The 19132-nt window shown below is 40.5% G+C and overlaps 1 protein-coding gene across 1 annotated transcript; it reads left to right on the top strand.

Annotated features, from left to right (window-relative positions):
- Window positions 1-1558: 1558 nt before the first annotated feature.
- Window positions 1559-18985, top strand: mical1 (microtubule associated monooxygenase, calponin and LIM domain containing 1). Its single transcript, XM_078796754.1, has 24 exons — window positions 1559-1693; window positions 4296-4584; window positions 5868-6075; window positions 6224-6331; window positions 7234-7329; window positions 7445-7600; window positions 8720-8820; window positions 8923-9180; window positions 9382-9497; window positions 9815-9941; window positions 10035-10113; window positions 10193-10340; window positions 10454-10644; window positions 12460-12572; window positions 12825-12890; window positions 13138-13375; window positions 14021-14085; window positions 14252-14987; window positions 15053-15162; window positions 15235-15348; window positions 15435-15528; window positions 15679-15772; window positions 15908-15981; window positions 17985-18985. Exons 2-24 carry the CDS (start codon window positions 4327-4329, stop codon window positions 18176-18178), a joined length of 3744 nt encoding a protein of 1247 aa, XP_078652880.1. The 5' UTR covers window positions 1559-1693; window positions 4296-4326; the 3' UTR covers window positions 18179-18985.
- The last annotated feature ends 147 nt before the right edge of the window (window positions 18986-19132 follow it).

Genomic DNA, 19132 nt, shown 5'->3' on the forward strand with positions numbered 1-19132 from the left:
CCTTGTTCAAGAGTGTGTGGGTGTATACTAGTGTGCAGGCATCCAGCAGGTGTGATAAGGTTGCCAGGCAAACTGTCTAAACAAAAATGAAAGTGAAACCAGGGTAATAGATGGATAGAATGACTCTACAGTGCTACTTATCTGATTCATTCAACTGTAACACTTTAGAGAAGATTGGCATTAAAAAAAATCACATGAAGTCTCAGCTTCGTAATGCAAAAGGAAACACGGAGACAGTAACATTAGATAATGCATTAAAAAATACAGATTATACAATAGCATATGAATGAATAAATAACAAGTACTATCTACATTCTGCTTCTTCCATATACCATGTAAAGCAGGGGTCTCAAACACGCGGCCCGCGGGCCAAATGTGGCCCGCAGGACACTAGTTTGAGGCCCCCGCCTTGATATGAAAGTTTAATGTTAGTGCGGCCCGCGCAAGTTTGATATGGATGCTGTATGGTATCATGTACCCAGAAAAAATTATTACGTTTGATTCATGTTCATGTTAAAGGTTAAATAACTGTTAATAGTTATCCTCCCTATCCGTGTGGAAGTGGTAAGTTTTTGGCTATTTAAGTTTAAAGGAAATAACTTGAAGGCTAGCGTTTAGGTCGCTAGCTCTCTAGTTTGCGACTTAGCATGTGTCTCAAGACCCTGCAGTTGCGCAATATGTTGTAAATAAAAAGAGTATAAATGTGACTATAGTCGTGTTTTGTCATGTCTACAGGGCTCTAATAATGCTTTGTTCATTTTAATATGAAAAAAATAATTTGTCTACCCACCAACTATATGTGGTTTGTTAAGTTTTTATTATTATTATTATTATATTTATTTATTACTGATTGATTGATTTTCTTTATTCTTGATTTGTTTATTTATTTTTCATCTTATTTTGTGCAGAAAAATACAAATTAAGATATTTGAGAACAGTGGAATGTTTTATCAAAGCTTTTATTGCAGAAAATCGGAACCAAAGCAAAGTTTATTCATTTTTCTGTTTTTAATAAAAGCGTTTTTTTTTTGTTTTTTTTTTTGGAAAACCTGATGCGGCCCAGTGTCACCCAGACCCTAGCTCCAGTGGACCCCAAGTAAATTGAGTTTGAAACCCCTGATGTAAAGCAAAACACTTACTGTTACTTAAACTGGTTCACATTCTGTAATTTTACTTCACATAAAAGTGAGTGAATAGTTTAGTTGTGGTGAATAACAAACATTTATTTAATGAATTTGGAGAATTACATAAGAGACAAATGGTCTTCCATATACCTCCATGAGTATGTGATGAATTGGTTCTGCACTTGGTTCACTGGACATTTTTAAAGATAACAATTCATGAATGAAGCGTTCAGTATCCCACTGGAAGCACGGCTCAGGAGTGTATATAAATTATTAAACGTATATTTCAGTTACATTTATATAACATCTGTATTTCTTTAAAGGCATCAAAGGCCCAACAAACTGTCACAAGCTGCGCGTGCATGTGGAGCACGTGCGCGCCTCGCCAGAAGGTCCCGGAAGTGACTAGCCCGGGCGCCACCACCACCACAACAGCTAGGGACGCAGGTAAGCTCGCACCTTCTTTACCTGTCAATAAAAAAAAAGAAACTCAAAACATGGATACTTGAAGGATTATAAGTTACTTTACCGGACATAGAACCGCTTCAGTACTTCCTGCGACTGTACGCGTGAGTGTAAAGATTTTTTTTTTTCCTGCTTTTCTGACGTACATGTGTTGAGAAGCTTTGTTGTGTTCCTCGCTTTGAACATCCTAAAATGAATGACTTTATAGCTTTAAGTCAGCCATGTGTTCCGTGTCAATAGCCCACATTCACGCATGTGTTCCGTGTCGGTAGCCCACATAACTTTTTCATTCACATCATTCATTGTGACGCCTTTGTCACACCGCAACTAACCGTGGATGTCTGCTGAAGCCAGATAAGACCATTTAAATGTCATGTTCCTCAGTTGCTATGCCCTCCTGACAGGCTGGAACCCAGCACAGTTTGATCCAGCATCATGATACCACTGGGTCGAGCTTACCCAGGTGACAAAAGTGGGTCAAAGTAACCCTAAGCACTAATAAGATGAATCAGGTCGATTCTCCTTTAGAGCTTATGTTTACAACTTAGCTGCTAAAACTAGCATGAACATAGTCAGATGATCATCGTTATCATTTGCATGCATTAATCTTGCTCAACTATATTTAGAAACATCACACTGTGGGAGCACATCTTTGTATTTCTGGCATGCAACTAAAAAGGGAATGTTAACATATTCCAAAAAAACTGATAAAAGACCCTACTGTGTTTATTAGATCATCAGAAGTATTTTTAACTTTCATAGGCTGTCAAAAACCAGAACCATTTTCAGTCCACTTCCTACTTCCTATTACATCTTGATGCCTTCCTAATTGATCAAGTCAGGCCAAAGGTGGCTACCAACTAAGTCGTGTACAAAGTGCATCCAAACAAGGAAGTAACAACATTTAATCAAGTTTGACATCATTTAGAATTGCTAGTGTTTACAAGTGTTTGACTATAGGCCTGATTTGGAATAGAATAAGTGCCATAGTATATTCTCTATGACAGGAGTGTCCGTATTTGTACTGCTGCATATTTCTCCAAATAAAATTAATTCATTATTTTATTCATTATATATTATACTCATTTACTTAGTCACCTACAACACAAATCTATGATGTTGATATTTTGGCCGGATGCTTTATTATGTTTTGACATGCTTACTATTTATTGTACAAAGTGTATCAGCCCACTGTGGTGTAGTGGTTAGTGTTCTGGACCTTGGAGCCGATGCCACGGGTTTGAATCTCGACAATAAGCATCATCGGTATTCGTCAGGAAGGGCATCTGGAACATAAAGGGCTCAAGCCAAAAATCAGTATGCGGATCAATAAAGAAAATCTGGCTGAAAGCTGAAAGAAACAATTGTACAAAGTGTATCAAAGTGGTTCCCTGAATCAGTATGACCTCATTACACTTTAAATATATATATGGTGAATATTATTTGTCGGAGTAATTGACAAGCTTTATGAGGTTTATTTACAACAATTTAACATAGCACAAATGAAAAAAACAAACACAAATAAACATAAAACAACAGAAACACACCAAGGTACAGGTACAGGAACAGCAGAAACCAGCACCAAAGTCCTAATTTATGATTATATCTGATAAGGTAACAGATACAGTGGGTGTAAAAAGTCAACACACCATTAAAGAAATTCTTTATTCGAACACTAGAGCAGCTGATACAAGTCTCTTGTATGTACGACTGTGCTAGTATGCTGCATTTTGTTGGCAAAAGTGACCAAAATGAATCAGATTGCAGGGTTGTCTCTTGTGCATCACCCCCCCCAATTCATGTTTTATTATTTTTAACTGTACAAAAACATTTTCTAGCAGTGCTACAGCAGTTTATAGCCCTTCTAAATGGATCAGAGCATGTTGTCTGTTCTGTATGTTTCCCAGTATTGAACCATTTGTTTGTGTTTATTTAGAAACATACCCTAAATGCCTATACTATGTAGTTTCACAGAAACATGGACGTTGTTATAGTGTGTAATTATTGCTTTCTGGTTCAGGTGGAGGGCAGAGCAAGTAAAGTGAGCGGAAGAGGGGAAGTGTTGCCTTGGTTACTTGACATAAATGTGAGCTAAAAGCAATACCGCAGGTTGAACGTTTCACATTGCTGTAGTGTTGAATACGACCGGGGCAGGTCTTATTGTTTGAACTGTAATATTGACTTATATGATTAGTGTGGGGTGGAAAGTAAGCACCTAACGTCAGTGTTGTGAAGAGGATTTTAACTTGTGACTGTATCTTTTGACGTCATTATCTTGTCTTTCTGCTTTTTTTTAATATATATATATTTTTCTCTTCCTGTGTTCTAGATTCTATGAACTATAGAAAAGATATAGATAATAGAAAACTTAACAGTTTGACATTGAAATGAACAAGAAACTAGTCACCTGAGGCTTTATATGTACATTTTGGCTGTAACAAGCAAACTTGAAGTCCCAAAACCAACAAGGAGGAAGTTGGTAATGAGTCAGCCAACCTGGTGATAAACATACGTCCCCGGCGTTTAATCATCAGGACTATAATTACAAGAATGAGTGGGGGACTTCCCATTTACGCAGTAGGTAGAAGAGGAGATTGGTCATATAAAGTCTGAACAACTAACAACAGAAGGTCTTTTGATCATTTACAATGAACCTATGCAAGTAGGAACTCCTCCAACCCTAAGCTTTAACCTCTCGCTTCGCAGTTCGGCAACAGAGCGAGGAACCCTCTTCACAATGGCGAGCCAGGACCCAGTCAACCATTCACATGTTGCGTTTGACCACTTCGTACAAGCACAGGACTGCAAAGATGTGCAACGGTACTTTGATGAACTTTGTCAGCAGCTGGACATCAATTCGAAGGATTTTAGGAGTTTCTATAGCAAGCTGAAAGAAAGACTCAACTACTGGCGGGCAAAAGCCTTGTGGACAAAACTGGACAAGAGGGCCTCTCACCCGGACTACCAGCAAAGAAAAGCCTGCACTAAAAACAAGGTATTTGTACTTGGATCGTTCTTCTATTTTAATAGCATGGATGATGGCAATATGACGACATATGATATAACCCAAAATGGCTAACATATAAAAAGCTTTTTTTCCCCCCCAATTGTATTATTTTAATTTTTTTTAATTTTCTGACAGTCAATAAAATGTATGTTAATTAAATGTAAAAAATACTTACATTTATTGATGCAGTACATAATTGCGGGCTGCACGGCGGTCGAGTGGTTAGCACGCAGACCTCACAGCTCGGAGACCTGAGTTCAATCCCACCCTTGGCCATATCTGTGTGGAGTTTGCATGTTCTCCCCGTGCATGCGTGGGTTTTCTCCGGGTACTCCGGTTACCTCCCACGTTCCAAAAACATGCTAGGTTAATTGACGACTCCAAATTGTCCATAGGTATGAATGTGAGTGTGAATGGTTGTTTGTCTATATGTGCCCTGTGATTGGCTGGCCACCAGTCCAGGGTGTACCCCGCCTCTCGCCCGAAGACAGCTGGGATAGGCTCCAGCACCCCCGCGACCCTCGTGAGGATAAGCGGTAGAAAATGAATGAATACATAATTGCCCAGTATTTCAGAATTAAGTACAAAATAAACTATTTCTTGAGTGTAGCTTTTCTAATGGGATGTCTTTTCTTTTTGCTTTCTTATCTATCATTGATTGCCTTGTTTGCTTCATTTTGTGATAAAGTGACTATAATGTCACTTTACACAGTCTATAATGACATTTTTGCAGAGCTGCTGAAAATGGGAATTTATTATTTATTATTTATTATTTATTATTTATTATTTATTATTTATTATTTATTATTTATTATTTATTATTTATTATTTATTATTTATTATTTATTATTTATTATTTATTATTTATTATTTATTATTTATTATTTATTATTGTTTTACCAGAACATGAATAAAATGCTGGTATCCACAACTAACCTTTTCTATCTCACAATGCATTTATTTCTAGTCTTATCACATTATTAACTACAGCATTTTGCATCGCACACAACAAAAGTTCCTCCTGCACCAAAAATGCTACATAGTGTCTGCATGCACCCAAATCCTTAGTGAGGCGGTACTCATTCCCTAATTTTGCCCACAACTTACAAGTACAACTGGTTGGGTCCGAGGCTTTGATGCTTTTTTTGTGTGAATTCCTTCCCATTTTCTAAAGATTCAGCTCGTGGCTTCATGAGAATATTTTGAGTTGTATTCTGTTTGTGTCATATCCATGTTGGCTGACAGGAAAATCGTCTCTCTTTCCTGCTTAGTGTCTCATCCTGGGGGCTGGCCCATGTGGGCTGAGGACAGCTATTGAGCTCTCCTTGCTGGGTGCTCAGGTGGTGGTGTTGGAGAAGCGAGACACTTTCTCGAGGAACAATGTTCTCCATCTGTGGCCCTTCACCATCTGTGACCTCCGTGGCCTCGGTGCAAAAAAGTTCTATGGAAAATTCTGCTCCGGCTCACTAGATCACATCAGTGAGTGACTGCTATTAGAGGATAATATCATAGTATACTGTTTTGTGCATCTTATTTCAAAATATAATGTAGTGTTTCCCACATGCCAATCTATTGTCTTGCAGATTAGCGGGATTGAATTGACTTATTGGTAAATTTATGTTTGCAGGCATTCGTCAGTTGCAGTTGATTCTTTTAAAAGTATCGCTTCTCCTCGGCGTGGAGGTTCACACAGGAGTGGAGTTCCAGGGTCTGATTGAACCCACAACAGAGAAAGGTACTCCTTAGACCAGGGGGTCTCAAACTCAATTTACTTGGGGGCCACTGGAGCTAGGGTCTGGGTGAGACTGGGCCGCATCAGGTTTTACAAAAAAACCCCCAAAAAAACGCATTTATTAAAAACAGAAAAATGAATAAACTTTGCTTTGGTTCCGATTTTATATAAGAAAAGCTCTGATAAAACATTCCACTGTTCTCAAATATCTTAATTTTTATTTTTCTGCTCAAAATAAGATGACAAATAAATAAACAAAGAATAAAGAAAATCAATCAATCAGTAATAAATAAATAAATATAATAATAATAATAATAAAATTGCAAATAATAAAAACTTAAGAAAGCACATATAGTTGGTGGGTAGACAAATTATTTTTTTCAGATTAAAATGAACAAAGCATTATTAGAGCCCTGTAGACATGACAAAACACGACTATAGTCACATTTATACTCTTTTTATTTACAACATATTGCGCAACTGCAGGGTCTTGAGACACATGCTAACTCGCAACCTAGAGAGCTAGCGACCTAAACGGTAGCCTTCAAGTTATTTCCTTTAAACTTAAATAGCCAAAAACTTACCACTTCCACACGGATAGGGAGGATAACTATTAACAGTTGTTTAACCTTTAACATGAACATTAATCAAACGTAATAATTTTTTCTGGGTACATGATACCATACAGCATCCATATCAAACTTGCGCGGGCCGCACTAACATTAAACTTTCATATCAAGGCGGGGGCCTCAAACTAGTGTCCAGCGGGCCACATTTGGCCCGCGGGCCGCATGTTTGAGACCCCTGCCTAAAACTCTACCTTTTCTTTGACTTATAAAACCTTTGCTACTTCTAATTATGACAAGACCCGCTGAGACATATTTGAAATATTTTTTATTTTATAGGATGGATGGTCAAAGTTCAGCCTGAGACTCATCCTGCTTCAAACTACCAATTTGATGTTTTCATCTCTGCTGGCGGAGGCAGGTTTGTCCCCGAGGGTGAGACAAACAACACATCGTTTTGCAAAGCCTCTATGTTATCGTTATTGTCAGTAGTATGTTCAATTTGTCAGTGTTCATATGCCCTGTGTCTTCCCTTTTTCCCCGCTGAAAGGATTCAAGCACAAGGAGCTGAGAGGTAAACTGGCCATCGGCATCACAGCCAACTTTATCAACAGAAACACAACAGCGGAGGTCCAAGTGGCAGAAATCAGTGGCGTGGCCCGTATCTACAACCAGAAATTCTTCCAAGACCTGCTAACAGAGACTGGTAGGAGTCCTTTGGATATGATGCATGGAAGAGGTCATCTTTGTCTGCTTAGTTCTAAATTACTTTGCAATAATAAAATCAGGCAGGTTTTTTTTTTTAAAGCTTCAAGGCTTGCCATGATTGACACAGTCAGGTTGGGTTTAAAGTAATGTGAGAATATGTCAACAAAGCTGTTAACTGATGACCCAATTTTGTCTGATTCCAACTTTCAACCATTCCGTTCTGGCCTTGACCAAGCACACACTTACACTGTTTTATGTCAAAAGAGCAGGAGGAACTTTTGTTGTGTGCGATGCAAAATGCTGTAGTTAATAATGTGATAAGACTAGAAATAAATGCATTGTGAGCTAGAAAAGGTGAGTTGTGGATACCAGCATTTTATTCATGTTCTGGTAAAACAATAATAAAAAATAAATAATAAAACAACATTGGCTTTGTTAGGCTTGAAATAAGAGAAATTCCCATTTTCAGCAGCTCTGCAAAAATGTCATTATAGACTTAGTCACTTTATCACAAAATAAAGCAAACAAGGCAATAAATGATAGATAAGAAAGCAAAAAGAAAAGACATCCCGTTAGAATAGCTACACTCAAGAAATAACTTATTTTGTACTTAATTCTGAAATACTGGGCAATTATGTATTCATTCATTCATTTTCTACCGCTTATCCTCACGAGGGTCACGGGAATGCTGGAGCTTATCCCCGCTGTCTCCGGGCGAGAGGCTGGGTACACCCTGGACTGGTGGCCAGCCAATCACAGGGCACATAGAGACAAACAACCATTCACACTCACATTCATACCTATGGACAATTTGGAGTCGCCAATTAACCTAGCATGTTTTAAAAAAACCTGGAGAAAACCCACGCATGCACGGGGAGAACATGCAAACTCCACACAGAGATGCCAGAGTGGAGGATCGAACCCAGGTCTCCTAGCTGTGTGGCTAACCACCGTGTCACCGTGCGACCCCCAGCTTTTTTTTCAATCTGGATTAAAACATTACTCCCGACTGTGTAAAATTAGTCAAAATGTGTTTAAGGAAACAACATTCAAAAAAACCTGCCATTGTATAAAAATTGCTAGTTTATGTTTTCCTCATTCGCTGCTATCTCTCCAGGTATTGATTTGGAGAACATTGTATATTACAAAGATGATACTCACTACTTTGTCATGACTGCCAAAAAGATGAGCTTGCTGAAGATGGACGTCATCAGACAGGTAAGAACAAGACCAGAGAAACTGATCTTTAACGTCGCGGCTCCGACTCTAGACTGTACAAACACAACAACAACAACATAACTCTTCCACCATGTCATGCAGGACTTTAGCGAAGTGGAGGATTTGCTAGCTCCAGCCAACATTGATCAGGAAGCACTGCGTCGTTACGCACGTGGCGCCGCCTACTTCTCCACGGGGGGCAAATTACCAGATCTGCAGTTTGCGCAGAACCACGCCGGCCAGCCGGATGTGGCCATGTTTGACTTCACGTGCATGCAGCGAGCTGAGAATGCCTCGCTAGTTCGGGAGCGCAGGGGCAGGAAGTTGTTGATGGGTCTTGTTGGAGACTGTTTGGTGGAGGTAGGTCCATTTTTATGCAAAGGTTACACCTAAACACACATTTATGGCCATTGGTTGAGCACTACATAGAGATTTTGGATTCATATTTGTGTTACGTGCAACTTTTGTGGGTGGTAGTTTTTGTTTCAACCATCCACGGGATGAATAGATGTTTATGGTTGTACATTGTATTTCACTATTAATTTGTGTTATTGCCTACAGCCTTTCTGGCCTCTTGGGACTGGCATTGCTCGTGGATTTCTAGCAGCCTTTGACACAGCATGGATGGTGAGAAGCTGGGGTATGGGTGCCCCTCATCTTAAGATCCTAGCTGAACGGTGAGTTGTCCTAACAACAAACAGTGTGTCAGTAGGAGGCGTTATTGTGTACTGTATATATAGATGTTTACTGCAGATGATCAAGACTACAATAAAAATGTATTTTTAGCTAAGAAAAAAGTAGAATCCTGATTCCACAAAAGTTTTTTAACAGAGCTTCTCCTACAATATATAAAAACCTTCTTTTTTAAAGGCTGATTTTGTTTGGTCAAGTGAGGTGCAATGTCAGTTTGTTGCATCACATCACAGACGCAGCACTTCACTCTGATTCTAATCTGCATCCCTGTGTTACTTTTTATTTTTTTTTAAATGTCCAGAGAAAGCATCTATCAGGTCCTATCACAAACCACACCTGAAAACACCAGCAAAAACTACACGGCTTACAGCATCGACCCCAAAACACGCTACATGAGAGTCAACCTCTCATCCATCCAGACCAACCAGGTGAGCGCGTGTTAGCTTTTATTTACTCATCCATGAAGGTTACAGTTCAAAGTACTCACGAGTTCAGTAATTCATATGTCACTTTTTTTTTAGGTGAAGCACCTTTACGATATTGATAAATCCAATTCATCCAGCAAGAAACAGAAGAACAGGTGGTCGTATGATCGTCAAGGTCAGTTTCTATCAGCTTGATGAGGCTTAGAGTTTTATTTAACGGACTTTAAGGAAATGGCTGTCCATGTCTTTTTTAGATTCAGTCAGCGGTTTTGAGGAGTTGTTAAAATGGTGCCAAAAACACACCTCCGGTTACAACAATGTGGATGTCAAAGATTTCACTAATTCTTGGAGGTCTGGGCTGGCTCTCTGTGCTTTGATTCACCACTTCAGACCTCACCTTATGTAAGTCGGCTACCAGGAACTTACGGTTTCAGCGTTACGGTCTAGTGGTATTCATCAATGCTTTAGCCAGCTGCTAAAAGATGTTAAATGATTTCTGTATTCCCTCAACACAGTGATATGAACTCAGTGAATGCATCTAATTCTGTCCACAATCACCAACGGGCCTTCACTATCTTGGAGAAGGAGCTTGGCATTCCACCTGCCATGTCTGCCAGTGACTTTGCCAATGGCGGTCAGATAGACAAACTGTCTATGGTCCTCTACCTCACCCAGGTTAAAGATGCCTTCACTGTGCCAACATCAGGTAAATAATATGTATCTTCATCATCGCAAAAAAATGGCACCCACATTATATGAACTTGTTATTTTTGTTGGTGCGTCGTCATGTTGTACTAATATTGGTACACTCAACAACAAAAAGAAGCACACAAAAATTTGGCAAATTTGTAATGATGTGAATGTTGAATCACGCACCCTCCGGTTTTGGCAGGTCTGCTCTGCAACACTTTGGCAACATTGTGTAGCTGCTGAAGTCAGGCCTTCAAATTAAAGGAAGCACCCCAGTATAATAACATGGTTGCACCACAGTAGGGAGTCGGGCCTTAACACCCAATCACACCTTCCACCTTGTTTAGCTTGCTTTTGGAAGATCAGAATTTAATTTAAATCCTCATTTGCCCTTATTTTGTTGGAACACTTCCTGTATTTTATAGTGCAAATGTTGACATAGATGGTATGAACTAGTAGGTTCATAAGACCGCTACCATGGTTCATTCATCCATTCATTCATTTTCTACCGCTTATCCTCACGAGGGTCACAACGGTCTTCGAGCGAGAGGCGGGGTACACCCTGGACCGGTTCCCAGCCAATCACAGGGCACATATAGACAAACAACCATTCACACTCACATTCATACCTATGGACAATTTGGAGTCTCCAATTAACCTAGCATGTTTTTGGAATATGGGAGGAAACCGGAGTACCCGGAGAAAACCTACACATGCACGGGGAGAACATGCAAACTCCACACAGAGATGGCCGAGGGTGGAATCGAACTTGGGTGTCCTAGCTGTGAGGCCTGCGCACTAACCACTTGTCAGCCGTGCAGCCTGCTCCCATGGTTATGTAGCTAAAAATAATTTTATGTTTAATAGAAGTCTTTCGCACCTGAGTCTAATGTGGCAGATGGTACTGATGTTATTCACCTTTTTTTGGATAAAATGTCACATTTCCACACCTTTGCACTTCCTGTTTCTTATGGAAACTGCGGTTTGAATGTCATCATGCTAAATGTCCTAATACTGACAAACATTTATATTCCAGTATAGTCTTGTTATATTAGCTCCACCAAAACAACCAAAATGTAATATGGGGTTTCTATTAAATAAGTCATGTGACCATTGCAGCTTGCGCTCTATTACATTCCTGAAGACGGTGGTTGGTGACAGCAGTTACATAACTTGGCTGCTAACACGCTAATCAAAGGGTCAGCTTCCATCCTCCCACTAAACCGTGTGTAGTGGGTAAACTGTCTCTTTAAGAGCCGACTACCCATAATTCATTGAGCTCAAGTGCTGTATTCAGCTGTTGGTGCGGCGTCTCTCCTGTACTCAACCAGCCCAGCTTGGTGTGCAGCTCTTTCATCAGGCTCCGACGGGATGAGCATCTGTGTCAAATGAGGATTTTTTTTTTTTTTTTTGTTCACTCCCTTGAGGATGAAATTGCATAACATTTTGAGCGTGATGAATGCATCATTAATATGCATATTTAAAGCTGTGACTGACCTGGAGTGGGTGTGATATTCTCCCTCCTTCTGTGATGCTCTGTTTGGGATCGGATGTGCAGGCAGCAGGGAGCCATCATTCACCGGTAACCTTATTTTAGTGCAATTTAGGAGTTTGTATGTGAAGCGGTTGGATTAATTATGACGTGCAACTGAAAGGCTACAGCCCACATTAGTCAGATGTGTCTTATACCATGACACAGATACTGTATTTATTGCAATGGGAACATTTAACATTCAGGTGTATAATAATGCTGCAAATAGGCCGACATGTGAATGTGTTGTGAAATAATAAGAAACTTGCCTAATATGTTACTCCTCTTCCTGTCTTTCAGCTACAGAGCCTACAGGCTTCCTGCCTTCTTCCAAGCCTCTGACTCTTTCCCCAACATATTCAGCTGTCTTTTTTCTCAACAAACTGAAGCACAACTCATTGCAAAGACGCAAGGTACGCACACTGTTACTTGAGACTGCTCCGGCATAAAAAATATTCCGTATAGCGAGCGTGAAACATGTTAGCATGCTGCCCGGTGTTTACTTTTTTTGACCTGCATGTGACTCATGTCTGCTGAGCAGCAAAAACTTGGGCATTTTTTCACATTTAGTCATCAAAATGGAATACTGTGTGTGTGTGTGTGTGTGTGTTTGCCAGTCAAAATAATCATCACATGATAGTTGACACACATGGTTGGCTCTGCAGGAGAAATTGGAAGCTGAGAAGCAGCAAGCAAGAGAAAACAAGATAAGGATGGGAGAAGACGACTGCGTGAGTTTTTTTTCACTTATCACATTTTGCTTTGGAAGCTTTCTGGACTAAATATGTCTGGGGAAATCAAAATAATCTTTGACTTGTTTTCCAGGTGTTTTGCCTCAATATTTTATTAAAAAAATATATTATTAATCTTATCAGCAGATGCATTTTCTCATAAGACAGCAACGGATAACATCAACGGCGTATTTGTATCAATGCAAATTCTGCTTTCATTCACTCGCAACTGAACTTCTGCCCTCAGTCTGCGCCCCCTACTCCTCCTGATCTCAACCCGCCACCAGCACTTCTGCCCGAGCCTGAGCCTGAGCCTGCTTCTGTGTCCCCGGCCAACAGCAACGAGTGCTGTATCTGTGGCGGTAGAGTCTATGTGCTGGAGCGCATCAGCGCTGAGGGCAAGTTTTTCCATCGCAGCTGCTTGACCTGCCATCGCTGTGGGATCACGCTGCGATTGGGAGACTACACCTTCCATCAGGCCACAGGTGGGCTGCTTAAAAATGTCAGGGATGCTATCAAAGTAAGATCTGTGTTAAAAAATAATGATAAGAGACGTCTGAAAGACAATCACCAAACTTACATTGCCAGTGTATACATGGATGTACATTTGTGCTTGTCCGCTTATAGTTTATGTGGCAATATTACAAATTTAATACAATGCGCTCATGTAATGTTTAGCTCATTCATTCATTCAGTCATTTTCTACCGCTTATCTACACAAGGGTTGCGGGGTTGCTGGAGCCTATCCCAGCTGTCTTCGGGCGAGAGGACTGGTGGCCAGCCAATCACAGGGCACATATAGACAAACGACCATTCACACTCACATTCATACCTATGGACAATTTGGAGTCATCAATTAACTTAGCATGTTTTTGGAATGTGGGAGGAAACCGGAACATGCAAACTCCACACAGAGATGGCCGAGGGTGGAATTGAACCCTGGTCTCCTAGCTGTGAGGTCTGCACGCTAACCACTCGACCGCCGTGCCGCCCGTAATGTTTAGCTGCTTGGCTAAAATAATTACAATTTAAGGAAACAGAAGATGGACGGGTATTTTGTTTTTTAGCGCACTACCATGTGCCTGTTTATGACTTCAAACCCTAATTGTTTTTATTGATAATAACCTCAGGGAGATTCTACTGTGAGCTACACTCAGAGGAGCTGGTAGACGCAGCTGGACTACCATCTTATAAGGTAGGGTACAGAATTGAATTGATGCAGTTCATTTTGCTTCTGATGACTGTTTATGTTATATGCATTATACCATTGAAATGCTTGATAATATTTACTATATTACTATTACTATGGCCATTTCTAACTGTCTTTCTGGTTGCTATCTTGCATGCCTTTGTCAATATAGGGAAGTAAAGAAAATGAAGAGAACAGACTTTCCTACAAAGATTACACACCATCCCCATCACACGAGGAGTACGAGCACACAACAGACTGCGTTCTTCCACAGCCATTTACTTCCAACAGACAGGACCAGCAGCTACCCGATTCCAAAGAAGATCCTCCGGCTGCTGACCAACGCGCAAAAGTTGAGCGGATCGACAGAGATCCCGCAGCGCCTTACCCTCTCCCAAAGCCCCGCCTCTCTCGACAGACGCTTCCCACCCCTCACCCGATTTCGCCAGTAGTAAAACCTCGCACGGTTCACCTTGTCATCCCTACAACTCCAATAAGTAGTCCACATTCAGCCCCAGACCAAGAGATATCCGAACCCGGTCCTGACTCGCGCCCCAAACAGTCACTACGTAAACTGAAGCTCTCAGACGAAGAGAAGAACCAGCTGGTCAATCTTCTGACCTTCACTGTAGACTCTGACTCTGAGACCCGGGGAGGCTCGTCGTCTTGCTCCTCCTCCTCTGTGACGGCAGGAGGTCAGAGTCCTCCAAAACCAGAGGAAGGACAAGAAGAGGAGGGCTATTGGAGCGGGAGTACGGCTGGTCACATTTGGGAAAAAAGGAACCGACGCTGCTTCAAGAGAAAAGAGGTGCCGGGGGGGCAGCCCAGAGTACGATCCAAGTTCTCCCCCTGGAATCTGTCCTCGCCGAGGATCAGCACTCGACTCAGTGTTCACCCCGGGAGAGTCGGTGAGTGAGGGACTGTGAGTGTAAAGCTATAGAATGCTCTAATGCATTTACGTCTTCTTCCCCAGAAACAACTTTCAGACATGTTCACAACACCTCAGAAGAGAATGCCGATGGAGACGAGGATGAAGATGATGAAATGTTTGAACAGGATGATATTGACTTATTGGAGGAGAAGGTAAACATATGATTTTAATTGTCACAAATACATCGTATCGTCAACAATACCCTCACAAACATGACATTCCAGTTTCAGACGTTATCATCGGACCCTGCGGATGCACAGAAGGTGGAAATGATGAAGATGAGGACATTGGAGCGGCGGGCAAAAATGAGTGAGTTACAGCGACTACGCCAAGCACAGGTGAGTGTTATACACCTCAAACACAGTTTGTTCATTGTTGCGTATTTTTTTTAAAACAAAATAATTACTTTCTGTGTTGTTCCCAGTCAATCCAGAGAAGGCTGGAAGAGATTGAAGTGACTTTCCTGGATTTGGAGAAGAAAGGCGTAGTGCTGGAGCGAACCTTGCGAGGACAAGCTAGTAAGAAAGCAGCACAACTTTTTTTTTTTTTTTTTTTTTACATATATTCATGTTTTCTACTTAATAGCATCATTGTTTCTGTAATCAATATGTCATGCCCCAGACACATAAATTATACATGTTCAACTTCAACTTATTTTCCACTTTTAGACATTGACAGCTCCCCTGACCTGATTGAACAGTGGATCCAACTCGTCCATGAGAAGAACATGTTAGTCTCGGAGGAGTCTGACCTCATGGTGGCGTGAGTGTACACCCTACATGACTCTTACTTAAATGAAGTTGCACTGGGAATATTCCCGTGCATGCTGCTGGTGAGCTAGCTTTGCGTGCTTACCATTAAAGTGACAAGGCCTTGTTTTGTTTTTGTTCTTCTCAGGTCTCGACAGCTGGAACTTGAAGACAAGCAGAGCATCTTGGAGTTGGAGCTGAGGAAATACATAGACTTGGATGGTGTGTACCGTTGTACTCTTTGCACATATAAACATTCATATGGATCTGCATCTTATGTCGACTAAATCAATATGTTTACCTTACTCTTGCTTAAAATGAGCACACTTGCGATTCACAAAGGTGTGATTGTGAGTGTGAATGGTTGTTTGCATGTCCTCTAGAGGACGTCCAACTCCCAAGACGAGACGATGCATGAGATTTGGTTCGCTTGGATGAGATGAGGTTTTAACATTCATTTTAAGAAAAGTACACTGAAAAAAATGACTGGACAAAGAAACTTGATAAAACGCATCAAAGAACAATGAAGATGCTTTTTGAAATTTTTATTGTCCAATATTATTATCACCATTTTTTCAGACCAAATAATGTTATGGTAATATGAAGCAATTAATAATAATATAGCATAGCGATCCAATATTGCCTATAACATCTTTCACTCTATTAAGTTACAGAATTGGCGTTTGTGTATTTTTTTATTTTATTTTTTTTACAGGCCATGAAATGCTGGCTTTTCAACTATATCAAAGAACAACATTTCTTTTGCGATGGCTTTCTATAACACACATTTTGCTCTTTTTTTTGTACTTACTTTACCAACGTCTCAGTAAGTGTGGACTATCACGACAAAGCCTCTGCATCTTGGAGGTGTAGTTTTTCTCAGGTGGATATGTAGCTGTTTGAGGTGGGCAAGTACATTTTGTTGCCTTTTATGCTGCTCCCACTTTCAAATTAATTCACAATACTGGCTTGTTTGTGTTGATGGGCGCACCTTGGTCGTTGTAAATATTCCCACAGGGGGACTGTGGCATTTGGTTTTGCAAACATGGCTCATCTTGAAGCTAAACTCTTTTGGTGTGTGTGTGTGTTAAAATCACCAAGTTGGCAACACTGGGCTGCACATGAGATTGGAAGGCGTTCACAGATGGAGAATACATGAAAGAATCGAATCACGTCTGTTCTTCAAATTAAGAAATTAATTTGTCCGAAAATGATGTGTAAAAACGGTGATGGACAGTACCAAAAAAAAGTTTCTTGAATTTTGTTGTTGTAACAGGTAACATTTAGTTTTTATCAGTTGTGTAAAGTTTTGCGACTCCCGACTTATACACGTACACATGACATGTTCATGTTATCGGGAGATTGATAGATTTATTTAATAAATTCTGTCATTTTCTGTGGCTGGAACCTATCCCAACTGTCTTCGGGTGAGAGGCAGGGTACAATCACAGGGCACATATAGACAAACAACCATTCACACTCACATTCATACCTATGGACAATTTGGAGTGGCTAATTAACCTAGCATGTTTTTGGAATGTGGGAGGAAACCGGAGTACCCGGAGAAAACCCACGCATGCACGGGGAGAACATGCAAACTCCACACAGAGATGGCTGAGGGTGGAATTGAACCCTGGTCTCCTAGCTGTGAGGTCTGCACGCTAACCACTATACCGCGTGAAATTTTTGTTTTTTTTAATTTTAAATGTAATTTTTAAAATGTTGTATTATTATTATTATTTTTTTTTTTTTTTATTGTCTATTTTGTCAGACCAAATAATGTTATGGTAGTATGAAACAATTAATAATAATATACGTAGCATAGCGATCCAATATTGCCTTTAACATCTTTCGCTCTATTAAGTTATGGAATTGGCATTTGTGTAGAACGGGGAGAACCTGCAAACTCCACACAGAGATGGCCGAGGGTGGAATCTAACTCGGGTCGCCTAGCTGTGTGGCATGCGCTAACCACTTGACCACTGTGCAGCTTGATAGATTTATTTATTATACTGTGAGACTGTTTTTCTGAAGTATAAATCTTGTCACATGATCTTGTGACACCCTTAATGTCCTGTGATTGACTGACTACCTGTCCACAGCGTCCCCCCCAAAATCAGTTTGCATAGGTTCCTGCTAATCTTTGGTCCTAATTGCGAATGCAAATGCAAGAAGTTTCAAATCAAGTATTGAATTCTTGTGTCTTTGTATGTTTTGTGTGCCAGACAAGACACCAGAGCAGCAAGCTGAAGAAGAACGTGTTCTGCAGCAGATGATTGAGGTGGTGGACATGCGTGACTCTCTGGTGTCCTTTCTAGAAGAGAAGAGGCTGAATGAGATGCAAGAAGAGCAAAAGGTCCTCTCGGTCATGGAGGCCAAGCGCCATTCCAATGTGGGAGCTCAGGTTCACTGGGAGTAATATTTCCATCACACACACACACACACACATACTCTCACACACATCCACAAAATGTGTCTGAAATATTGCAAAGCCAAAGAAGACAACACCGATGTTGGCTCATCTTTAAGGAGCAATGACAAGCTTGCGAGTCAGAAGCTCAGCTTGATTCCTCACCTGAGGGAGACATCAGCTGGCAGATCTGAGGCTCAGCCCTCAGGCTGAGAGCCCCTGCCCACGTCATTATAGTTGATGTGGCTGCACTGTTGAACAAACAACAGATCATCATTGCACAGTGAGGGACCTGACCTGGATTTGTGTCGTAAACATGCCGAGACAAAGCAGCATGAAATGAGAGCTTTATGCCCTCGCTGGCTTTGGCGATGAAGGATCAGATGGAGGGTTGGAAAAATATTCATATTGACTTTTCCATTATTCTATTGCACACTGATAAATAACCCACACTCTTTGCTTGGTACTTGTATATTAAATAAAACGTGGGTGGGAAAACTAAAAGGCAGTTGATCTGTTAAATGATTTTACAGGGTGGCTTATTTTCTCATCATTTCCATTTCATCCATGAAGCTGTGACGTATTAACTGTTGGAGTTCTCTCCAATGCTAATTGCTAATATAATTTTTTCTCATTTACCTCAGTGAAGACTGCGTCTTTAACAAATAGCCAACATCTAAAGACCCTTAAAGGTACTGCCCCTCTTGAGCTCCAAACTCCATGTTTTTCAACTAGAAAATATAACAACACCACTGCCAGCTAGCATATGTTAGCAACGGTGGTGTAAAAAAAAAAAAAAAAAACAGGTTGAAGAAATGTCTTTGTGTTCATATTTGAAGTTAAAGATGCTAAAAATAAACAAACACAACAGCTGTCTCAAAGAAGCGACTGACATTTTGAAGTTAATTGCGTTACTATGTGTTGCTATTCAAGGGTAGCTAACGTTATTAGCTAAACTTTGCC

This window comes from Doryrhamphus excisus, linkage group LG15, assembly GCF_037039965.1.
Source record: "Doryrhamphus excisus strain RoL-2023G ecotype Guam linkage group LG15, RoL_Dexc_Guam_v1.1, whole genome shotgun sequence".
NCBI classification, from domain to species: Eukaryota; Metazoa; Chordata; class Actinopteri; order Syngnathiformes; family Syngnathidae; genus Doryrhamphus; species Doryrhamphus excisus.

What these genes read in the sequence shown, in the direction of transcription:
- mical1 (XM_078796754.1), top strand. Translation starts at nt 4,327, where the DNA reads ATGGCGAGCCAGGACCCAGTCAACCATTCACATGTTGCGTTTGACCAC. An exon ending in CGGCTCACTAGATCACATCA is followed by an intron (nt 6,076 to 6,223) that starts GTGAGTGACTGC and finishes TTATGTTTGCAG; the next exon opens with GCATTCGTCAGTTGCAGTTG. An exon ending in CACCTTCCATCAGGCCACAG is followed by an intron (nt 13,376 to 14,020) that starts GTGGGCTGCTTA and finishes TAATAACCTCAG; the next exon opens with GGAGATTCTACTGTGAGCTA.